The sequence below is a fragment of the Durio zibethinus genome, chromosome 6 (assembly GCF_047325235.1).
Source record: "Durio zibethinus cultivar Kanyao isolate XHJ-2024 chromosome 6, ASM4732523v1, whole genome shotgun sequence".
Classification (NCBI taxonomy): Eukaryota; Viridiplantae; Streptophyta; class Magnoliopsida; order Malvales; family Malvaceae; genus Durio; species Durio zibethinus.
In genome coordinates, this window is record NC_143167.1 from 13800839 (window position 1) to 13823067 (window position 22229).

The 22229-nt window shown below is 33.7% G+C and overlaps 1 protein-coding gene across 4 annotated transcripts; it reads left to right on the forward strand.

The window, feature by feature from the left end:
• Positions 1–1637: 1637 nt before the first annotated feature.
• On the forward strand, positions 1638–22222 carry LNO1 (Nuclear pore complex protein). 4 transcript variants are annotated; one of them, XM_022874374.2, is made up of 17 exons: positions 1638–2026; positions 2155–2369; positions 2460–2628; positions 2970–3116; positions 3861–3985; positions 5820–5947; positions 6815–6951; positions 7472–7637; positions 7813–8899; positions 9308–9460; positions 15975–16032; positions 17530–17663; positions 17746–17870; positions 18078–18423; positions 19441–19624; positions 19757–21805; positions 21885–22222. In XM_022874374.2, the coding sequence occupies exons 1-17, from the start codon at positions 1831–1833 to the stop codon at positions 21998–22000; spliced, it is 5535 nt and encodes a 1844-aa protein (XP_022730109.2). In that variant the 5' UTR covers positions 1638–1830; the 3' UTR covers positions 22001–22222. The 4 variants fall into 4 exon arrangements, with proteins under 4 accessions (XP_022730109.2, XP_022730110.2, XP_089618340.1 ...); XM_022874375.2 differs by having other exon boundaries at positions 5835–5947; XM_089762214.1 differs by lacking the exon at positions 2970–3116.
• Positions 22223–22229: the final 7 nt, after the last annotated feature.

Genomic DNA, 22229 nt, shown 5'->3' on the forward strand with positions numbered 1-22229 from the left:
GAATGACGAAAGTGGAAATGAAACCAATAAAAGTGGATAGGGTAAGAAAAGGAATAAGAAAAGGAATAAGAAAATGAAGTGGAGGCAAAAACAAAAGGCTAGAGATTGCTAAATCAAAGTTTTCAAAAAATATAAAACAAGAAAAGAGAAGAGATTAGTGTGATTCTTGAAAAACTAAATCGCTTAAAGTGTTTAGGGAGAAAAAAATTGTATCCTTTAGGTATAGAGTTCTTGATGAATAGCGAACAAAGATACAACTTATAGAAAGTAATAATAGATACTAAATTTTAAAGAGAGAGGAAGAGAGGGTTACTAAAGCTAGAGAAAGAAGAGAAAAATGCAAAATAATGAAACAAGTTTTGATACTTTAAGTTTAAGTTGTTTTTTATTCTTAAACTAAACTATGCCAATTTGTTAAAAGAGAGAAAAAAAAAAGAAAGACAAAACAAAATGTCCTCTAGACCAAAGCTTAGATTTACTTGTTTTTTTTATGTCGATAAATTTATGTCAAAACCTAATTGATTAATAAATGAAATAATTAATTGAATAAATTAAATAATAAAAATAATTATTTAAGGAATCTCTAAAATGAAAAATTTCAAAAATTTGTTATTGGCATTTTTTTCTAGACTTTCATAAGTAAAAATAAATATTGGCATTTAGCAAAAACAATTGGGAATTTCAAAATTATTTTCACAAAGTGGACTTTTTGTAAATAATTATAAATATATAAGATAAAATTAATTTGCAAGATTGCTTCAATAAATTAAGAAAAAATTTAAATTCTTAGATAAGTGAAAAAAAATTATTTGATTAATTTAAAAAACAATAATAATTTTTGCATAGTTATAATTTGAAATAATTAAAAATATTAGTCAATATGCATACGTTATTCATTAATTATTGTTTTCCTATTGAAAGGAAGGAAATAAAAATAATAAAATAAGATTAATTCATGTATTTATTTTTAAGTGTAAACACCATGTTAACTGGTTAAAGATTAGTCAAGATGTAATGTGTTTTTACAAATTATATAAAAAAAATATATCCATCATAATATAAAAAAATTCTTTTTTTTTTGAAATTATTGAAAATATAATCAAATATTAAATCTATATAATCAATTAAATAATTAATTATTATATCATAATTAAGTTATAATTATAAAATAATTGGTAAAATTAATAAATTATAACATAATTAGATAAATTAAATCCACACATAATAGAGCTTGAACATAATATTTTAAGATTTTAAGATTTATTCCTTGCTTCTAAATAAAAAATATTTCACTTATAATATTTTTATTATAGTATTATAATTATCTAATTACAATTAAAATTTTTATAAACTCTACCGTTTATATTCGATAATCTTCATGCATGAATTTTGCATAATTCTAAGATTTATTGTTCCCAAATTTTTGAATGATTAAAATTATTTGAAGGATATCAAAAATTTGATTTCGAGTTAAATTTTTTTTTTATTTGTATTATAATTTTATTCTCATGATATAAAAAAAAAAATTATTTATTTTAGTACAGCTATCACAGGTGATATGTACCACTAAGGTAAAGCCGGATTGGCCAAAGAAAATTCTTCACGCATAATTGCATTTATCGTAGAGTAGGGCAGTTAGTTTGTCGTAGATCTTACATAGAGATAATTATCGGATGTGCCAATACTAATAGCAGGGCACCGCAGGGGTTAGGGTTTAGTTGAGTGTTCCAGCCTAAACCCCAAGACACTTGTAGAAGTAGGCAATTGAAATCAATTGATTTGGATAATCATTTTGATTGACGTTGAGAAGTTGAAAATTGAAAACTGAAAATGGGCGGTGCAGTTAAAATTGAAGAAGAGAAGGAAGGGGAGCATATGGAAACCAGGGATTTCTTCTTCGAGAGAATCGGCGAACCCGTGCCTATCAGATCTCAAGAGGATTCCCAATTCGACCTCCAAGCCCCTCCTTCTCAGGCCCTCGCCCTCTCCCAACGGTTCCAGCTACTATTTCTCGCTTATTCTTCTGGTGGTTAACCCCTCTCTCTCTCTCTCTCTCTCTCTCTCTCTCTCTCTCTCTCTCTTTATGTATTCATGTCCATGTAACACAAAATTAATTAATCAATGGATAATATAAAATTATATAAAATTTTATAGGGTTTTTGGTGGCGAGAACCAAGGATGTGATTGATTTGGCAAAGGACATTAAGGAAAATGGTACTTGTTCAAGTATTGAGGATCTGAGTGTGTTGGGTGTTCCCATTATCGGCAAGGTTCATATTCTGGCTCTTTCCACCAAAGACGATTCCACGCTTGCGGTCGCTGTTGCGGCTGATATTCATTTCTTCAGTGTCGACTCCCTTCTTAAGAAGGTACAGTTTCTCTCTCTCTCTCTCTCATTATATTTTAAGATTTTGTTTCCATATGATATCCTGTTCATGCGTGACTCTGCCTGTGCGTAGGAGATAAGTCCATATTTCTCCACTTCGCTCCCTCATTCAAGCTTTGTCAAGGATATTCGATGGAGAAAGAAGAAGGATAACTCTTTCCTTGTTCTTTCAGATGATAGGAAGCTTTATCATGGAACTCTTACTAACCCTCTTAAACATTTGATGGACGGCATTGATGCTGGTATCTCACAACATCTACCTTTCAATCAATAATTGTGATTAACCATAATTCAATTCTTTTGTACTGCATATAGCCTAAATGATGCAGCTGTTATTGGTTTTTGCCTTCTTTAATAAACTCAGAAGGTCCTTGTATACTTCTCTAATTTGGTTACAATTGCCTTCCTTTTCTTGACCTTTCTATGTTGTGAGGTAGTTGCACTTGGTTTGTTATGCCTTAGCATTGTTCAAACGCTATCTTATGAAAGATTGCTATTCCATGTACTCCCATTCTGACTTCCTCTTCCCCTCCATTGAAAAATTTTTGTGTTCTAAGATCTAATGTTTTTTTTGTCATCTTAGTTGAATGGAGTGTAAAAGGTGCTTTTGTTGCTGTGGCAAAAGATACTAGTCTTAGTATTCTGTCTTCCAAATTCAATGAGAAATTGTGCGTAGCACTGTCATTCAAGTCTTTGATCGGTGATTCTGATGATGAATGCTTTGTAAAAGGTATTTTGCATTCAAAGGGTTTCTTTTTATCTTCAAATTTACTTTAGATTTTTATGTTCTTGTATTTGCTTTTTGAACTTTCTTATATATTAGCTATGGACTACTTTATTCCTGTTTGTAATTACATACATGTTTATGATCATATTAGAGGTTACATTCTTGTCTTACTTTGTCAAAATGTAAGATTTTCATTTTCCTTTCATGAAAAGTGAACTGAAATAAATATGCCATTTATAAAATCTAGGACAAGTCTTTGTAGAGTCCATATTTGGTATCTATAACTTGCAGTGTTGTGCTTTTATTTTCCTGCTCAAAGCGGTGGCATGAATTTGCATTTGGTATGTTACCATGACTGTACAAGTGTTTTGAAATGTTTAATGGCATTTGTTAAAAAGTTGGGAGCTTAAAATGCATTTTGTCTCATTAAAAGATTGTAATTGAGGTATCACTATGATGGCAGGTTCAGTGATTACTTAGTGGTTCTAGTTCTGCCTGCTATAGCTCAATATTGGCTAGAAATTTTGTCTTACATCATAATTAAAATGTATTTGATATCTACATCCTTACATGAACACGTATACAAATATTTTGTTGTTTGAACAATCCTGGTTATTAATGAGTGCGCATAAAACCCTATTCCTAATCTGTTTACGGCTATTCCTTCATTTCTTTTGGTTTAATTTAAAATCTTCTGCATTCCTAAACTCTGAAACTGAACAGTTTTTATTTGAATAATTTTGCCAGTGGATGCTATCAGATGGGTTCGTCCTGATTGCATTGTTCTTGGATGCTTTCAGTTGACTCCAGATGCTAAAGAGGAAAATTACCTTGTCCAAGTAGTCAAAAGCAAGACTGGAAAAATCACTGATGTTAGTATTAATTCTTTAACAGTAGCCAGATGAGTTTATTGGGAATTTTTTGTGGTTAGCTTGTCAATCTTACTGCTTGTTGCAACAAATATGATTGTTACCTTTGGAAGAGGTTCATTTGGACTCCACTGTTACTTATTGTGAACAGTGACTTCTGCATTTTATTTGGCAGTCTAGTTGAATGGGTAATTATATAGGCCGCTTTGGCACCAGCTTTTGGGGTTATCACTCTGGCAGTATTCTTTTCTAGTTCTTCTTTGTCTTCTTTGAATTTGCACTGATCTATTCTTGCCCCTTCATTCACTAGGAGTGGTTTACTATTGAACCAAGATCCAAATTTCACAAAGCCATGGACTAGCATCTTCCAAATTATTATGCACCATTTTGCTTGCTGCCATCCTCTTTAACATGCCACAACCTGGATCATTTCCTCTTCATATTTAATATTTAAAACTGTTCTCCATCTTAATACAAAATTGTAAATCCCCTAATTCTAAGTCTCTCAGGCTAATTTCATGAATGTGTCCTACATTTTGTGAGTAATGCTCATATCCTAATCCTAATTCATGGGCAACATGTTAGAAAATACATATCTTAGCTGTTTTTCAATTGTTTTTGTTTAAAATGATACTGATAGGGTTAAAGTTATATGGTGTCTTATTTGGGGATGGAAAAAAATAACTTATACCTGATGGTTCTACCGATTTTTTTGTTTGAAAAGCGGTGGTCAGATCAGTTTATATTTGATAATTAAAAAAGTCTGGGTTGAATTGAGTTGAGTTGGATTTAGAGTGCTTCCTGCCCCCACCCAGTGGTATATGCTTATGTTTTATTTAGTTTGATATTTATAAATGTATGTATGTGATATCAATAAATTTATCCTTTAATACTAATTGGGGATATTAACTTAATAATATAATAATTTAAAGGTATAAAACTTATAATATAATAATTTAAAGGTATAAATATGTAATTTACATTAAAAAGTTCTCATAAAAAATAGACTAAATTATAATGTGATAAGAAAATAAAATTTGGGATGGGTTGGGTGGAGGTTATATACATATTTTTCTTGGGTGCAATCAGGTACTAAAAATTATATCCTAGTGTTATGGTGTGGTGGGTTCAGGTTAAGAAGAAATAGAATTGGCTGGTGTTTGGGAGTGGGGGTGGGAAAGTCTGCCTCACTTTGCCCCATTGTCATAGTGTTATCATTGCATCTTATTCCGCTTTTGAAGTTTTATCTTCTTATAAATAGAGGATGTGAGAATACTCTAACAGGCTCTTATATTTGTGATTATCAACATTATTAGCATTTTGCTTTTCTACTGATTTTAGAAGTTAGAGTTTGCATGAATAAGCCCAGGAAAGGTATTTCTTTAATTTCCCTCCATGAACTTGTGCATATGCATTTGCTTTATTGCACCTGATACAAAAGAAGAGGGACTTTAGTTTTCTACCCATTGAAGGAGAGGTTCTGGAGGGATTCTTACCTATATTGGTAATCATGATCTTTATGAATGCTAATTATTTTGGGCAATGCTTATTTCTTGACTTAAATTTTCAATTAATTAATAGGGGCTTATACCATTATATTCAAAAAATTTGTTTTTAGAGCCCTAGCATTTGGCTGAGTTGGTTGTTGCATGATCCCCTGGTCAAAGAGCAGAGTTCAAATCTTCCCTTCTCAAAAATAATAAAAAAATGTCTTTATGTTGTTCAGCAACCAACTTATTGCTTTCCCTGGGTTTTGATGAACTGTTGAGGTTACAAAATACCATATCAATCCATTCTTTCTTTCTAATGTAATTGTTGTTATAACTTAAACTTTTAGGAATATTTATTGCAGGCTACTTCTGACTTGGTTGTGCTATCCTTCAGTGATTTGTTTGTGGGTCTGATTGATGACATTGTGCCCTTCAAAACCGGACCTTACTTATTCCTGAGCTATTTGGAAGAATGGTAATTTTATGTAGTTTCACACTCTTGGATTTTCTTCCTCCTTGCGTGTTTGTCATTTTGAATTAACTAGTATTTGTTGTCATGTGCATTGTATGTGAATACTTGTATTTTTATTTTTTATTTTAAAATAATATATAATTATATATAAATACAAATGTATAACATGGCTACAATTAGAAATATAATGACTGAAGAATTACAAGTCAAGTAAAACATTTTCTAATGAAAGTGATTCAATGCAATTAGAGTTCTTATTCATGAATAAATAAATCTTATTGCTATTAATTTATCATTATAATTGAAAATTGTGATCAATAATTTTTTTAAAATGGCAATTTAAAAATAAAATGAACAAAAATGCACTTTTTTGTAAATTAAAAAATTAACACACATCCATGCTTATATATATAATTATAGATATAGATATAGATAAAGTTCATCTCATCTCTATAATTGCAAGAGCGAACTCTGACTTATTTAGTCACAATAATTCACTTAAGAAAAACTGTAAATTAAAAAAAAAAACTTTTCTTCTCTCTCTCTCTCTCTCTTTTAATTGTGACTGTTTTCCTTGCAATTTAAATGATTTAAACTTGTACATAAAGTTCAAAAAAGGGAGTTGTTTGAAGTTTCTAAATGCATCTCTAATCAATTAATTAAAACATGGATTAGACTATCATTCCTTTTCTTCCTTTTTTTTTCTTATAGATTCTATAGTTTGAAGATCAATTAACTCACAAATTCATGTTTCTTCATTTTAAGTATTTTTGTATTTCTATCTTTTTCCTTTTCTTTTTTGTTCAAGCTCTCCAGGAATTATTCATATGTTGATTGTGGGGTAATTTTTTCTCTGTGTATTAATTACAGTGAGCTTGCAATTGCTGCTAACAGAAAGAATACAGATCAGCATATTGTGTTGCTCAGTTGGTCACTTGGTGAGATGAGTGAAGCTTCAGTTGTTGATATTGAACGTGATAATTGGCTTCCAAGGATTGAGCTTCAAGGTTTTTTAACCTGTCTTTTAGACTTGGTAGAAATAGCTCAAGTGATTTTTTGTTTTTTGTAATCTTCTTTGCATAACGAATTCGAATATTCAATTGGTAAAGCATTTTGAGCTTGCCCTTTAGAATATGGATTGAAGGGACATCTTACGTGAAGGAGCTGTATGGACTCAGAGCCTAGTCTAGAACTTGGATAGTGCTGCTTCAAATCTTGTTAAGAAGTCTTGTCTTTATAAGTGATTTTATAGCATATTTTGTACTTTTTTTTTCCTGAAACTTACATTTGATATCAATTTATATTTATGCTGACTTGTTTAATACTTGAATTTTCAGACCTATGTTGTTGTAGGGAGAAACTTACTAGCCCATTTTCAACAATATAGTGTCACCTTATGCTTTGCGCTTACTGATGCTTTCAATTTGTTTGCCATTGCTTTTAATTGTTTCCAGCAATTTGTTGGATGCTTCAATGTAACTTTATTGCCCTAATCTAATGCAACTTTGTTAAATGGTATGTGCTTAGATAACGGGGATGATAATTTGATCATGGGTCTTTGCATTGATAAAGTTTCTCTCTTTGGGAGCATGAAAGTCCAACTTGGAGTTGAAGAAGTCAAGGAACTTTCACCATATTGTGTTCTTATATGCCTTACTTTAGAGGGCAAGCTTATTATGTTCCACATTGCAAGGTAGACTTTTTTCATTTTGCCCCCATATCTCCAAATTGTTTTTAGATAATTATATGTTTCCAAAAAATGTTGCTTTCGGTGCAACTAAGCAGCCTGTCCATTATGATGGAAATTATTATGGCATTATCATCATGATGTGTTACTCAATTAGCTATTGCATTTGGTTTTACTGCAGTGTCACAGAAAATGCTGTTCCACTTGATGCTTCCGCCCTTTCCGATAAAGAAGAGGATACTCCTGCTGTGGTACAAGAAGAGTTTGATCCCCCCAAACTTACTTATGGACAGGGTGAACAAAAGTCAGAACAGGTAGCTTTGGCTCTTCCATTACCGGATAAAAGTAAAACGGAGCTTCTTACCGGTGGAAGTAATGACATTCCTATTAAAAGTGACGTAAACCTTTCTCAAAGGAATGTGAATTCAGTTACACATGCTGCTGATCAACTACTCCATAAAGATGATATCCAAAGATCAGTTTCTTTAAAAAACTCCCTGTCTTTTGAAGCTTGTGGCCAACAAAAACCTCCAACCACAAAGCTGTACCTAGAAGCAGGCAGTCAACAAAAATTGCTTTCTGGACAGGTAGGTACAACAAATTCAGGGCAGTCGTCTTTGAAGACTTCTCAACTAGAGGGGCCTGGCAACAAGGTGAGGGATGGTAGTCAAACAGAAAGTCAAAAGAATGCAGGATTTGGATCTTTTGTGGGGAAAGTTTCAAATGATACCTTATCACAACCAAACCATGAGAGCACACCAAAAAATTTTGATCTGGTTAAGGAATCAGTAGGAGAAGCTGGATCTATTGGTTCACAGAGTGCATCATATCAGTCCTGGCCAAATCCATCATCTAAGCCATTTTCAAGTGGAAAATTCATGGTTTCAGAGGAGTCGGATGCGAGATCTCCGTTTTCATCTTCAAGTGATATTCAGTGTAATAGATCTCAGAGTACTGGAGGTGCTACAAACATTCCTAGGGGCAATGTTGGAAAACCTACACATCTGAAAGATACTGCTGGGGTAACAATTTCAATCAATAAAATTTCAAGCATACCAGCCGATAGCGGGGCTCAGAAATCTTCAATAGGGGCAGGAAATATTGACTCAGCACCTTTAATTCGTGGCTCACAATTATCATCACAGCTAAATTTTGCACTGGAAAAGTCTGTCAACCAAAAGCTTTATCCCCCCAAGGATGACTACAAGTCTGCAACCCAGTCAGGGATGCTGAAATCTGAACCACACTTATCGAAACAATTCAGCAATGTACTGTACATGTTCTTGTGGTTTTCATAAAAAATGTTCTAGCTTTTGTATGCATGTTAGTGTTGATTCTATGATTTGCATTATGCTTAACTCATTAGTCATCACTTTTTGTCTTAAAATATCATAAGCTTAAGTTTATTCATTTTCTTTTTTAAAACTCTCTTTTTTTTTTTTTATGAAAGTGCATTTCAAAAGCAGCCTGATTTTCTTTTTATGTCACTGTTCCTTTATTGTTTTCTATCTCTTGCAAATGAACTTTGGCAATAAATGTTGGTTAGGTTTTCTGTTAATGCGATCTATACGGGCAAGAGAAATCTGGTGCTTTTTTATTTTCTCAAAAATAGATAGTTGCCATCTCTATAGCCCCTACTATTTTTTTTTCTTTTAACTCGCTTTTTTTCCTCACAGATTAAAGAGATGGCCAAAGAATTGGACACACTTCTGGAATCTATAGAAGAAACTGGTGGCTTTGGGGATGCTTGCACCGTTTTCCAAAAAGGTTCAGTTGAGGTGCTGGAGCAGCGCATAGCCTTTCTTTCTGACAAATGCAGGAGTTGGAAGGTAATTTTTGTACTGATGGTGTCAATTCATTCAGTTGTGCTTTATGTGCTTCTTGGCTGTAGCTTTTGATTGGTTGATATGCTTTGATCTGTTGATTTTAGTTACTAAATTTTTCTGAAAGAGTTCTTTGGTCAAAAGGGTACATAAAAGAAACTTGATGCTATGAATATCAAAAAGATCTGTTGCCTTGTTGATACATAGGGTTAGAAATCAACATGGAATAGGAAAAAGAAAGAGAAAATGACTGTTGAGATTTTAGTCTCTGATTTTGGAACATTGTCCAATGTAATAAACAGAAGAAGAAAAAGGAGTAGAAATTCAAGTTAGAGCTATCATTTTGGCTTCTTTCTTTCCTGGCTAGCTTGTCTGTGAGGCTATGAAACTGAACTGTGTAATACTAATATATTGAAGCAGTTTTCAAGTTAGCCTCACATGTTCCCACCAACTTTGTTTCTTTCAGAGCTTTTTATGAGCTGGTTTGTTTCCTATGTTGCAAATTTCCTTTTCTTTTTCCTCTTATTTTTCTCTATGTTTGGACAGAACTAGCACTTGAGAAATTAAAATCGCTGAACATTCCTTTCTCTACCTCCCTCTCATATCCTACAAATACTGTGAAGGAATTCTTCTCCTTTTTTCTTCCCTTTTCTCCCTCCATGCCTCAACTAGGTAACAGGTGGCAGAATAGAAGTCTAATATGAAGCCAAAATTGTTTTGACATCAAAACTTACAGAAACCTGCTTGAAATTATCTTGAAATATACTTTAATTCTTGTGTCAAAAAAAGTATACATAAAACTCCCTCCACATACACATTTGAGGGAGGTAAGCATAGGAACAATGAAGCAATTGTTAATTATATGGTTAATTACATATTTGGTACTTGATAGTCAAATGTTCGATTTGTTACCTAGAGTTTCAAACTGTGTAAGTAGGTACTTGAACTTTGCTTCCATTGACCATATTGCACATCTCAACAACTCTGTTAGCTGATAGTATTATGTGTGAATAATAGATAGCCTATGAAGCACAGACACTTCTGAACCTCTTACGTACTTGTGTCGTATTTGTGTCCTACTTGCTGAAATATGTGTTGAACTTGGTTGGGTATGACAAAGAAGGAAAAAAAAAAGAAGAGAGACAATTCTCACGTGGATAATGACACCATATGTTATTTTATTCTTGTGTCTATCATCAATTTTTTTTTACAAGGGCAAATATCTTTTAAAAATCAACCCCATATCTATCATATATTTTTAATTGATGATTATAATATATAAAAAATATTTCTTATTGCTGTGTCCTACCATATTCTGTCCTCATTTTTTAGAAATTGCCATGTCCGTGCTTCATAGTAAATAACCAATAAAAATATGCCATGTCTTTATCTTTTTTTTTTTAAATTTTTTTATTAATATTTGAGGCTACCAGTGACTAAATCATGATCATTTCAACTAAGAATCCAACACTATCAACAAATCACATGATTACTGGTAATGCCATGTGTTTTAATAATACCATGTCATTTTGCTTTGTCTGTAGTGGACCCAAAACATCATCAGTGGCAATTTTCATACCTTTAACCTATGATGTGACAATGGACCACAATGATGATGTGGCATTATGTACTGCTGGTGTGCTTTTATTGGCTGTATGGGTCATGTCATACTTTGGCCTAATGAAGTTGGTTTGATGTGCAATTTGATTAATGGAAACAAAGTTCGAATTGTGAATTTTTAAATTTTAAGTACCAAATTAAACATCTAACTATAATTCAAGTACCAAATGCATAATTAACCCTTAATTATTATGTGGTGTGGTATCAAGAAATTAAGACAAGGAAAACATTGATGCGAATGCAGAATCTACAAATTCAGACATGAAAAATACTTTGAATGCTGCTCATCCAATTATTAGAAAGTCTTGTATGGGTAACTAGAATCTAGCCTTCCCAATTTGGGGTGTAGGAAAATTTCATGGAAAAAAAAATTATAGGAAAAAGTTAGACAATTCACATATAATTATATCCTGTATAAATTTTAAGATAATTTTTAGTGCTATGGTGTCAAGAAATTAATACTGGAAAACATTGATGCAAAAAGCAGAATCTGCAAATTCTGACATGAAAAATACTTGAACACTGCCCACCCAATGTAGAAAGTCTTGTACTTGTAACTAGTATCCAGCCTTCGCGATGCTTGGTGTAGGAAAATTTCATGGAAAAAGAAATAGAGAAAAAAGTTAGAAAATTCACATCTAATTAGGGATTTAAATTGTGGTCATGGACGCATTTTCAGTTGTATCGCATTTATCGTGATTGATGATATAACAGATATCATTGCGATTATCGTGGTCATAAATTTTTTTTTTTAACTTTGTACTTGTTATAAAATATAATAGTTATAATTATAATTATAAAAACACCTATTTTATAATTTTTAAAGTTATTTATGACATTTTAATTCTTTTATTTATAAGTCAAAATATTTTATTCACATTTTGTAGTTATAATTAAGAATTAATATAAGTATTAAAATGCTTTTCATTAATATACCCATGAAGTTCATTGACATAAATATTATAAATACATACCATGGAAAAAAAAAATCTTATCTGAAGTTAATATCATAATTTAATTTAATTAGAAATTGTGATGAACATTTTTTTTTAATATATGATTATTGAGGGAAGATGATTAAAACCTAACTTTTTGAGCTTGGATAAATATACTTTACCATTAGATCAAATATTCTAAGTGAAATAATTAAAATAACTAATTAAACCAAAATAATATAATAATTGGCAATTTAATATTTATCGATTCATAAAAAATACAATTAATAATAACTTCACAATTATCGAAATTATATAAAAAATGACTAATTATTTTTAAATGATTATACATGGCTACATGCATAAAAATACAAAAAAATAAATTCACTAATTATAACTCACATTCCCTCATTTCATCTAAATTATAAAAAAAATTTTAAAATATTTAATTTTTATCAATCATTTGCTTTTCCATCTCAAATTTTCACCTAAATAAGAAAAAAAAAAGTAAAATATAAGTTTTAAGTTTTAGATGCCACACGTGAGTGGTACCCAAAGCTTTCAAAATTCTCACATAAATTTTAAGGTAAAAAAAAAATAAAAAAATCTGTTATTGGTTTGGTTGAACCAAAACTGACCATATCTCTCTCATTTTTTTCTCAAAATTTATTGATTCCCTATTTTCGCAATGTCTATAAGTGCACAGATCGAATCAAGTAATAAAGTGGTAAGTATCAGAGTATCATCCCACAAGCATTATAGAATTGATTGTTGGGTGGATTCAAGTACCAAAGGTGATAGATTAAACTTTTATATCTAAACTAAGAAAACTTAGGTTGATTTGCAAAACAAAGAATGAAAGATTGAAAACAATTATATAGGCCTAGATCTTACTTAACCAATTGTCACTTGGTAAGTAATGGGATTGTGGCTGAATGAACAAGATCTAAAGAAAATAAGAATGGAAATTTGGAAACAATAAGATTAGGAAAGGCCAAAAGTTGTAGAAACATAAAACAAGATTGCATGAACCAAAACTTAAATGAAGAAAGTAGGATTGCTTGATTAAAAATTGAAAAGAATAGGATGGAAAGAATGATTCCTGAAACTATAAGGACTTGTAAACAATATTGCACAATTGAAAACAGTGTATGAAAGCTTTAAAGAAAACTAGAATTTGCATGAAAGAATACTTTGATTTAAGGAAAGAATTTAGAAAACATTTGTATTGGCAAATCTATCATCTAAGCCAATTACAAAGAAAGCTAAAAGACTAAAGACTAAAAGAGAACTAAAGAAGAAAGAAAAGAAGAATGTGAGGAATGAGATGGGATGCTTGAGATGTGAACTACCCTCCCTATTTATAGATGGAGGGTCAGCTAGAGGGGTATAGGGATTACAAGATCAATTCCTATTCAAATTCTAAAGGATAAAGCTCATCTTCATCTTCAAGGAAGCATGGCCAAATGGGACTCTTGGCCTTTAAGTGTCTTGGCCGAATACGGGTCTTTGGGATTCATCTTGCTTGTTCATCATGGAGTGCACATCTTGATCTTGCTTCATGATAGGTTTGGCTAAGGCTTGGGATCTAAGACAAGATATTTGATTTTCCTTAAATTATCTTTGTGATTTATCTTGCTAGAGTTCTTCCATCACAACTCTTTAAATGGGTTATCAAAGAGTCATGGTTAAATTCAAACACCTTTGGCCAAATGCTTCTAGTTTCCTTGTGTGCTTGAACTTCTTCAAGTGTGCTTGCAATCCTTGTGGAAGTTGATTTAGCCGAATATATGTGTCCTAATGCTAGTGATATTCTTCAAATGTACATCACATCTTCTTGGAAATGATCCAACCGAATGGATGCAGAGTCCTTGTGCATGTAAAATTCATCTCTTGGCCGAATGGAAGGCCAATAGGATTTGATTAGTCATCCTTATTGCCTGGTTGACTACTATCTTGCATGCTTGCATGCATGGATTACATATGAATCACGTTCCTTGGTCTTAAACCTTAAAAATCAAGAAAACAGCATTAACAGCACCAAATTTGACCACAATTTGAAAATTTGCACCCATTTTAACTAGTAAAATCCCTATAAATTTAGGTGCTATCATTTACACTCTGTTTTTCCTTCACTGTAACTCACTCTTTCTTTCTTTAAAATTCCATTGTGGCAGACCTCCCTCACTCATCACCCACACCTCCTATGTCTCCTCATCTCTTCTATGTTCTACTCACACTGTCTTTACCTTCTTCCTCAACCCAAGCGGCTACCGACACCATTAATGAGCCTAAGATCCTTATCCTCCCATCTTGACAGTTATGAGAATGTTTTGCTTCCTCTCAATTCTCAAGATCTGAGATAGAGTGGCAATAGATGAACCCAAAAGCTAATTTGTAGAAATTTGCAGAAATCAAGTCATTAAATTTGCAGATCTTCAACATGTTCTTTGGTATTGATTGAAGTTTATATTTTCTGATTCTTCATTGAGTTGTTGTTTTGGATTTTTTTTTCATGTGAAATTTTGTGATTGATGAAAAAAGAATGGGTTTTTGATTTACACTTTGGATTAGAGAACAGTGTGATGCGGTTGTAGTGTCTTGCTGTAGCCACTATTGTCCGCTACATCGATATTTGTGGCCGCAAGATGCTGTTATGTGCGTGAGTCCCATTCTCACCCCAATTTCGGGCATCTAGTGGAGGCGGAGGGGACCGAAACTGTGAAATAGTGGCCGCGACACTGTTATGTTGGTACTATTTGAATCCCGGCATCTATTCTATATAAATTTTAAGATAATATTTAGAAGAGAGAAAAAAAAAGGGAAGAAAGAAAGAAAAAAAATAGAAAAATGAGAGAAAATAATATTTCAAATTTCTTTTTCCTTTGTCTCTCTTTCTTTTTTTCTCTCCAAAATCCCTGTCCTTTACCTATTTATACACGTTTCTTTATCTCCTTTAAACTTTTTCCTCACTTTTTCCTCTTTTTCTCGTTTTTTTTTAATAATGTTGTTTTCATCCCCTAACATTTTTATAGCACATTTATTATACAACTTATCATATTCAAGCTTCAATTTTATTTCTATTTTTTTTCTGATATAAAATTTTTCCACTTCATTTTTTCTTTTCTCCCTTCTCTCTTTCTGGTTTGTGGTGGCTGTGGGAGGTCTGGGCATTGCCTATTTGTCATGCATGGCTGATGTGGCCCACAGCACTGGTCCATCTGCTGAAGGGGTAATAGTTGGCCTCTCTTGAGTGCTGAGCTGGTGAGACGTGAAGGGCCAGATCTTGCCCTTCAACTTCAAGTGCTGGTTTGGTGCAAGAAGGGCCAGGTTTGGCCCCTTCGCTCTCTAATCTCATGCCGAAGGGCCTCTGATCCAGGGAGTTTCTCTAACTTAAGTCTCGAAAATGATAAAACAAGGGGGAAAAATGAAAATGCAGCTGGAAAGTCCTCAAAGATGCCCAATATTTGTTAAAAATCCTGGGAGGGTTCCAAAAAATTATGGCTGTCAAGTGGCCTCCATGTGTTTCCTTCAAATGTTGGTCAATAAACCCACCAAGATAAAAATAATAATGAACTGTCTGGGTAGATTTATAGACTTGTTCAAAATTGACACCTATAGAGTTCCTGAATGGTGGAATATTTGATTCAATATACTCTAAAACTGAGTTCAAATCATTACGAGAAATATCTTGCATCATTTTAAATCTTGGACTTAGTCTATCTTTTTGCCAAGTTGAGAAAGGCTGGATGGTAATTAGCTTTTCAATGAATGTAATTTAAAGTTATCCTTTACTGTATTTTTGAGTGGTCAATGTTCCTTGTCTTGGCATTGTATAATTTTAGTAGACTTTGAAGTGGTATTATTCATTTTTCTTTAGATTCTTTCAAGTGCTATCCATCTGACTTGACGTAGATGCTTTTGTTCTTATGTTTTTCCATCGTGATTGTTTATGGGCCTCATAGGACATGATGGATGAGCAGCATGGGAAGATCCAACATCTTCTTGATAAAACGGTACAAGGTATTGTCAAGTTTTAAATGTCTCATTGAAATTGTTTGGCAATTTAAACAATTGAAAACTTGTTTTTGAATTTTGATGCATTTTAATTGCATATCTCATATACACTTACTTCAACGCTGCCCATAAAGTGAATTTTTAATTTGGAGGAACATTAATCAACGTTGAGCATCGTTAAGAGGATGTATCAATAAATGTTTCACTATATAAAATGTTAATAAAAATGATCATCAAAGAAGTTTACAGCATCATATGCCTAGAAGGTCAGAGTGACCTTTAATTACAGGTAGCAAAATTTGACTGAACCCAATACCTGCCCAAACCGGTTGGAAACTGAACTCAGTTCGATTCAAATTGACAAAAAAGTAAAAGATCTGAATCCTAGGTACCCAAATTGGAAATAATATGACCTTGAAGTGAACCGAACTTGAAATGTGGAAGTAATCAAGCATGAAAGGACTCAAAGCCTAGACTTATCCAACCTAAAACCTTTACAAACTCAAATTTTTACTATTAAAATTATAATGACTGAAAACATAAAAATAAAAAACACACAAAAGTATTGATAGAGTCTATAAATAAAGCTGTAGTATCATTTATATTTGTAAATAATACTGATAGTGAATGTATGGATAAAGCTATAGTATCATTTATATCTAAACAAATATTTATCATTGTTTTTCAATTTCAAAATTTAATTCACATTCTATCTTGTTATTATATTAATTAATGATTAGTGATATTGACTTGATACAAAAATTAAAAAAAAAAGAATATTTGTTTATTTTATTTGAATTTGCAAAAATGTCTATAGCTTATATGAATTCCAAAATGATTTGAAAGTTGCTCAAATTTGCCTGAACCTGGGGCAGACCAAACCTGAGATGGATAGAACTCTAGACAACTCAAATTCGAAGTGTTCCACACTGGAAACAGTTTGAACCCAAAATAGTTTGAATCGAAAGTGATTTGAATCCGAAATGGTCTGCATCTGAGACAATACTAACTGGAAGACAGCTTGACCCAATTGCCACTTCTACCTTTTAATGCTGCCTGTTCAATTCTTGGAATTGACAAATCTGCTTCATTCTACAGACCAATTTGACAGTAACGGTGTTAAATGCTATGTTCTGTTTAATTTGTGGTGCGTGTGAGAGAAAATATTATAAGCAGGTGCCAAAAGTTTCCTCTCTTTATCTCCCAACCCCGAAATAAGGCCTAAAGTAATAAAAGTAATCCGGCATTAGATAATGTTTAATTAGAGATATTCTAACAGCCAGCATAGGGTATTGGGTTGAGTTTACTAGTGTTTGTATTGTGTTGATAATTGACAAGAACTCTTTTGCTATAACAATTCTTTGTGTGCTGTGGTAGTTTTGTTGAATTCTTAAAATTAGTAGTTTGTTTAAATATGTTTCTGTTTTTTATTTTTTTATTTTTTGACAACCTTGTGAGCTGGACTTGTTATAATGTACCAATTATCCTTGTGTTGGTTACCAGTTTTAGCGAGGAAAATATACATAGAAGGCATTGTTAAACAAGCCTCGGATAGCCAGTATTGGGACCTGTGGAATTGCCAGAAGTTGAGTTCTGAGCTTGAGCTTAAGCAGCGAAATATATTGAAATTGGATCAGGTGAGTTATAGCTGATAGTTGTTGTGAAGTAACATGTCTGATTGGAGGTTTAATTAAGTTCTCTTTCTGTTTCCTTCTCCAGGATTTGACCAATCAGTTAATTGAATTAGAGAGGTATTTCAACACCTTTGAACTTCATAAATTTGTTGATAATGATGGAGTTCATGCAGTTCGGAGAGCTTTACATAGTAGATTTGGGCCTTCAAGGTATGTTTACTGTAGTTAGCTATTATATCTAGCATCTCTAGACAGATATCCATTGCTTGTCAAAGTCTTCAAGCCACTGCAACTATAAGTTGTTTCCAACCTAGCTGGAGGGCTTGCAGATTCATGTTGGTGAATTTGTACATTGGTAATATATTTTTTACAGATTTAACAGAAAAATTGCTGAACTCAGCACTTGTTTCATTGCAGACACATGCAGTCCCTTCATACTTTACATAGCACAATGAATTCACAACTAGCAGCTGCTGAGCAACTTTCTGAATGCCTTTCACAACAAATGGCTATGTTGAGTGTAGAGTCACCTGTGAAACAACAAAATGTGAAGAAGGAGCTGTTCCAAACGATTGGAATAGCTCATGATGCCTCTTTCACCTCTCCACATGTTACAAAACCTAGTGATACATCTTCAGTGAAGAAACTTGTTCTTTCCTCTGGGTCCACTGCTTCTAGAAATCAGTCCAGGAGAAACCAATCCAGTGCTCTGAAGAGTTTTGACCTAGAAATGGCAAGGAGGAGGAGGGATTCACTGGGTCAGGTAATGTTTTCTTGGGTTATTCCATATTTTCAACTTTTGTAGTAGATTTTCTATCCTGAATCTGCTTTTAGCTATGTACCTCTAGTTGAAGAGTGCATTTGATTGTTTGTGAAAGTAGCTTCAATTATTAGATGGAAAATACTGTTAATTTTAAAGTAATCCTGCTATGAACTTATTACAGTTATTTAACTTATTATTTTCTTCTTTTCTTTTTCATAGGATTAGTTATAAATGGAATCCTCTTCCATTATATTGTTCCATTATCCTATTCATTTAATCCTCTTTTATGTAATGTTCTTTATCAATATATTTGACACCATAACAAGTCAAAATCAAACTACTCAGCCACATGGAAGAGTTTTCATCTGTTTCTTTCCAATAGCTTATCCTCAAGTAAAAGATACAATACATATTACATATTGTTATGATAGAGTATGGTGCATGATAGGGAAAGTTCGCAAGAACCTTCTCTATTGTGCTTTTATGCAGTTCTTAATGTGCAAGCCACAGAAAAATTTGTTAATGATATTGTTTTATGGTAGTACGTCTCATCAGTGATAATTATTGCAGTTTGGTCAACTGTGTTGGAGGAAAAGCACTAATTTTTCTTTGTTGGTGCGAGCTGTAATATGAATTTTAATGCAAATAATTCGGTGCATCAGAAATCTAATTCATCAGGAAGCTTTGGTCAAAAGTTCATTTGTGAATGTTTTCTGCTTTCAGTGGAGGGGCAATTGGCCTATTATCATTTCAAACAGTTAGACATAATGGTCTAGATATCTTCGTATTTACTAGTAACCATCCACATAATTTAATTTATACTGTTTTAAAATTTCTAATTTACTTGATTGCACTTCGGATTTAGGGTTAGGGTTTAACTTGATGGAACTCTTTCTTTGTGCAAACATTAATACCTGCATCAGATATTTACTGATGGTATTTAAACTTTTCTTCCATTGTACTCTTAAGAACTTCTGCAAATTCTGATGTGTAAATTAGTTTATGACCTTGTGGCAGAGCTGGGCTAGTTTTGAGCCTCCAAAAACTACTGTAAAAAGGATGCTTTTGCTAGAATCGAATATAAAAAGATCATCCATGATAGATAAGAACTTTCACTCGTATGCCCCTGAGGAATCAACATGTTCATTGTCAAAGGAATTCACAGCAACCTCAACCACGATTTATCAATCTGGAAATGAAGGTGAGACATAAATAATTACATACTTTATTTTTTTCTATAAGGTCATTTCTTCCATTATTTCTATTTAAGTTTATTTACTAACTGTATGCTTATGGGAGTCAGCCACTAATTGTTACTTCCATGCTTGTTTAGTTAAAACAGGCATTCAGGATGCTTTTCTGAAACAGGAATCTGAATCAACCCTTTCCCGAAGGGCTAATAATTCTCTAGTACCACCACAATATGCTGGTAGGAAGTCTTCTACAGTGCAAACAAGTAACTTAACTGCTTTGTCATCAACATCAGGATCACAACCTATGGTGGTGCAGAATCATTCTGGGGAAACATGCAGTATCACTTTTGCTAAACCAAAGGGCGGAGCTCCTCAGCTTGAGAGGTCTAATATTTCATCTTTCAATGAGAATGAGATTCGATCCACTCTGCAGTTTAGACCTAATCTATGTCAAGAGTCTTCAATCTCACAGGTGGTTTCATTGCCAAAGAAATCCACTGACATCTCAAATTCAGATGGAAAAGGGACTGTGTTTGCAAATTCAGCATTAGGGGATGTGAAACATGTGCCATCAACCACAAAGAATACACTATTTGGTTCTTCTAACAATCACGACTCTCAGTTCATGCCTCCAGCTGCTGTTTCTGCATCTCCTGCCTTCTCAGTTAAAGTTTCACAATTCAATGTTGTAAAAAGCAAAATCCAGCCCAGTGAAAGGTTATCGCCGTCTTCTGCATTCTCAAAACCAGTTCCGGATTCATCATCTTCAGTATCAAGTTCATCAGCTCCTTCATTATCATCATCATTTTCAACAGTGCCAACCTCATCACTCACATCAATTACAACATCAGTTTCTGTGTCATCATCTACAACAACCGTTTCATCACCAGCCCCAAAATTTTCCTTTTCAACCTCATTTTCAACAGTGTCAACTTCATCATCTGCAACACAATTTCGCGAATGTATGACAAGTTCTATGGTTACAGCAGATGCTAATAGAAAAGCTTCATCTTCATCATCTCTGTCAGTTTCACTCTCTGCGGTTGTTTCCTCTTCCAATTTGTCCATTCAGCCTCTCCAAATTCCTGTGCCCTTACCTGCTGATTCACCTCCTGTGAGTTCAATCCCTGAGATTTTGAAAACTGAGGCTCAACCGCATATGGAAATACTTGGCTTGAAAAAGGATTTGGATTCAATGACACAGGCACCACCTCTGCAACATGAACTTTCAGCAGAAGAATTGAGTTTGAAGCCTAAATCTGCAGTATCATCTGCAAGGATAAGTGAAACTCCTACCAGAGTGTCATCTGGAAGCCAGACCAGCATTGTTGATGTTGCAAGCCCTGAATCTAATTTGGCATCAAATGCTCAGTCAGTGCAGCCTTCTATTGGAGATACTCGTTTTTCAGCACCAATGTTAACTAGTATTGGTACTGCTAATGGAACAAGTGGAAGTTTGGATGTAATAGTTACACAAGAGGATGAGATGGAGGAGGAGGCTTCTGAGACAAACCAAATTACCGAACTTTGCTTGGGAAGTTTAAGTAGCTTTGGGATTGGATCAACTCCTAACCCATTTGGTGAACCATTTCGAATTGTGGCCAAAAGTCCAGCTACCTCTTCGTTCACCACAACTGTTCCTAGTGGAGAGTTGTTTAGGCCTGCATCTTTTAGCTTCCAATCTCCACAGCCTTCCCAATTGGCTCAACCTGCAAGTTTTGGTGCATTCGCTGGTGGCTTTGCTTCTAGCACACCTGGTCAAGCTCCTGCTCAAAGTGCTGTTGGCCAACCAGCACAGCTTGGAGCTGGACAGCAGGCTCTAGGATCAGTTCTTGGTGCTTTTGGGCAGTCAAGACAGCTTGGTACTGGATTACGGGGAAGTGGTTTTGCTTCTGGGAGCAGTTTTGGTGGTGGTTTTGCAGGTCCTCAATCTGCTGCTGGGTTGTCTAATGCTGCAGTAGGAGGTGGGTTTGCTGGTATTGCCTCTACTAGTGGTGGCTTTGCTGGTTTGGCTTCAGGTGGTGGGGGATTTTCTGGTGTGGCTTCTAGTGGTGGATTTGGTGGTCTGGCTTCAGGTGGCTGGGGTTTTGGTGGTTTGGGTGGTGGAGGATTCACAGGTGCTGCCTCAGTTAGTGGTGGATTTGCTGCTGCTGCCTCAGGTGGTGGTGGTTTTGCAGGAGCTGGCTCAGGTAAAATTTGGTGTTTATTTTTGTTTGGGTCTCAATTTTGTTTAAGCTTGTGAGTCATGTAATGTAAATATCTGTACAGGGGGTGGGTTTGGCGCTTTCAGCAGCCAACAAAGAAATGGTGGTTTCTCAGCCTTCGGAGGTAGCGGGGGACAAAGTGGCAAACCTGCTGAGCTTTTCACACAGATAAGAAAATAGTTTGACAAATTCTAGATAAATGATCCGAGGGGAGTTTAATTTGTTGGTGGGAAGGTGATCATTTTTTTTTATTTTTTTTTTGGAAGGGGGTGCTAATAGACTACAAATGAAAATTGTAACATTATACTTGGTATTCTTTGGGGTGCGAGGTCTGCTTTGCTGATAATATCGACACCAGATAAAGCGAATGCTTACTTTTTGGAGTTAATTAAATATTTGGTACATGAAT

Bases quoted from the DNA above. Each gene is read 5' to 3' on its own strand.
- LNO1 (XM_022874374.2), top strand. From the start codon at position 1,831: ATGGGCGGTGCAGTTAAAATTGAAGAAGAGAAGGAAGGGGAGCATATG. The intron at 6,952-7,471 runs GTTTTTTAACCT...GTATGTGCTTAG, and splicing joins TCCAAGGATTGAGCTTCAAG to ATAACGGGGATGATAATTTG. The intron at 17,664-17,745 runs GTGAGTTATAGC...TTCCTTCTCCAG, and splicing joins ATATATTGAAATTGGATCAG to GATTTGACCAATCAGTTAAT.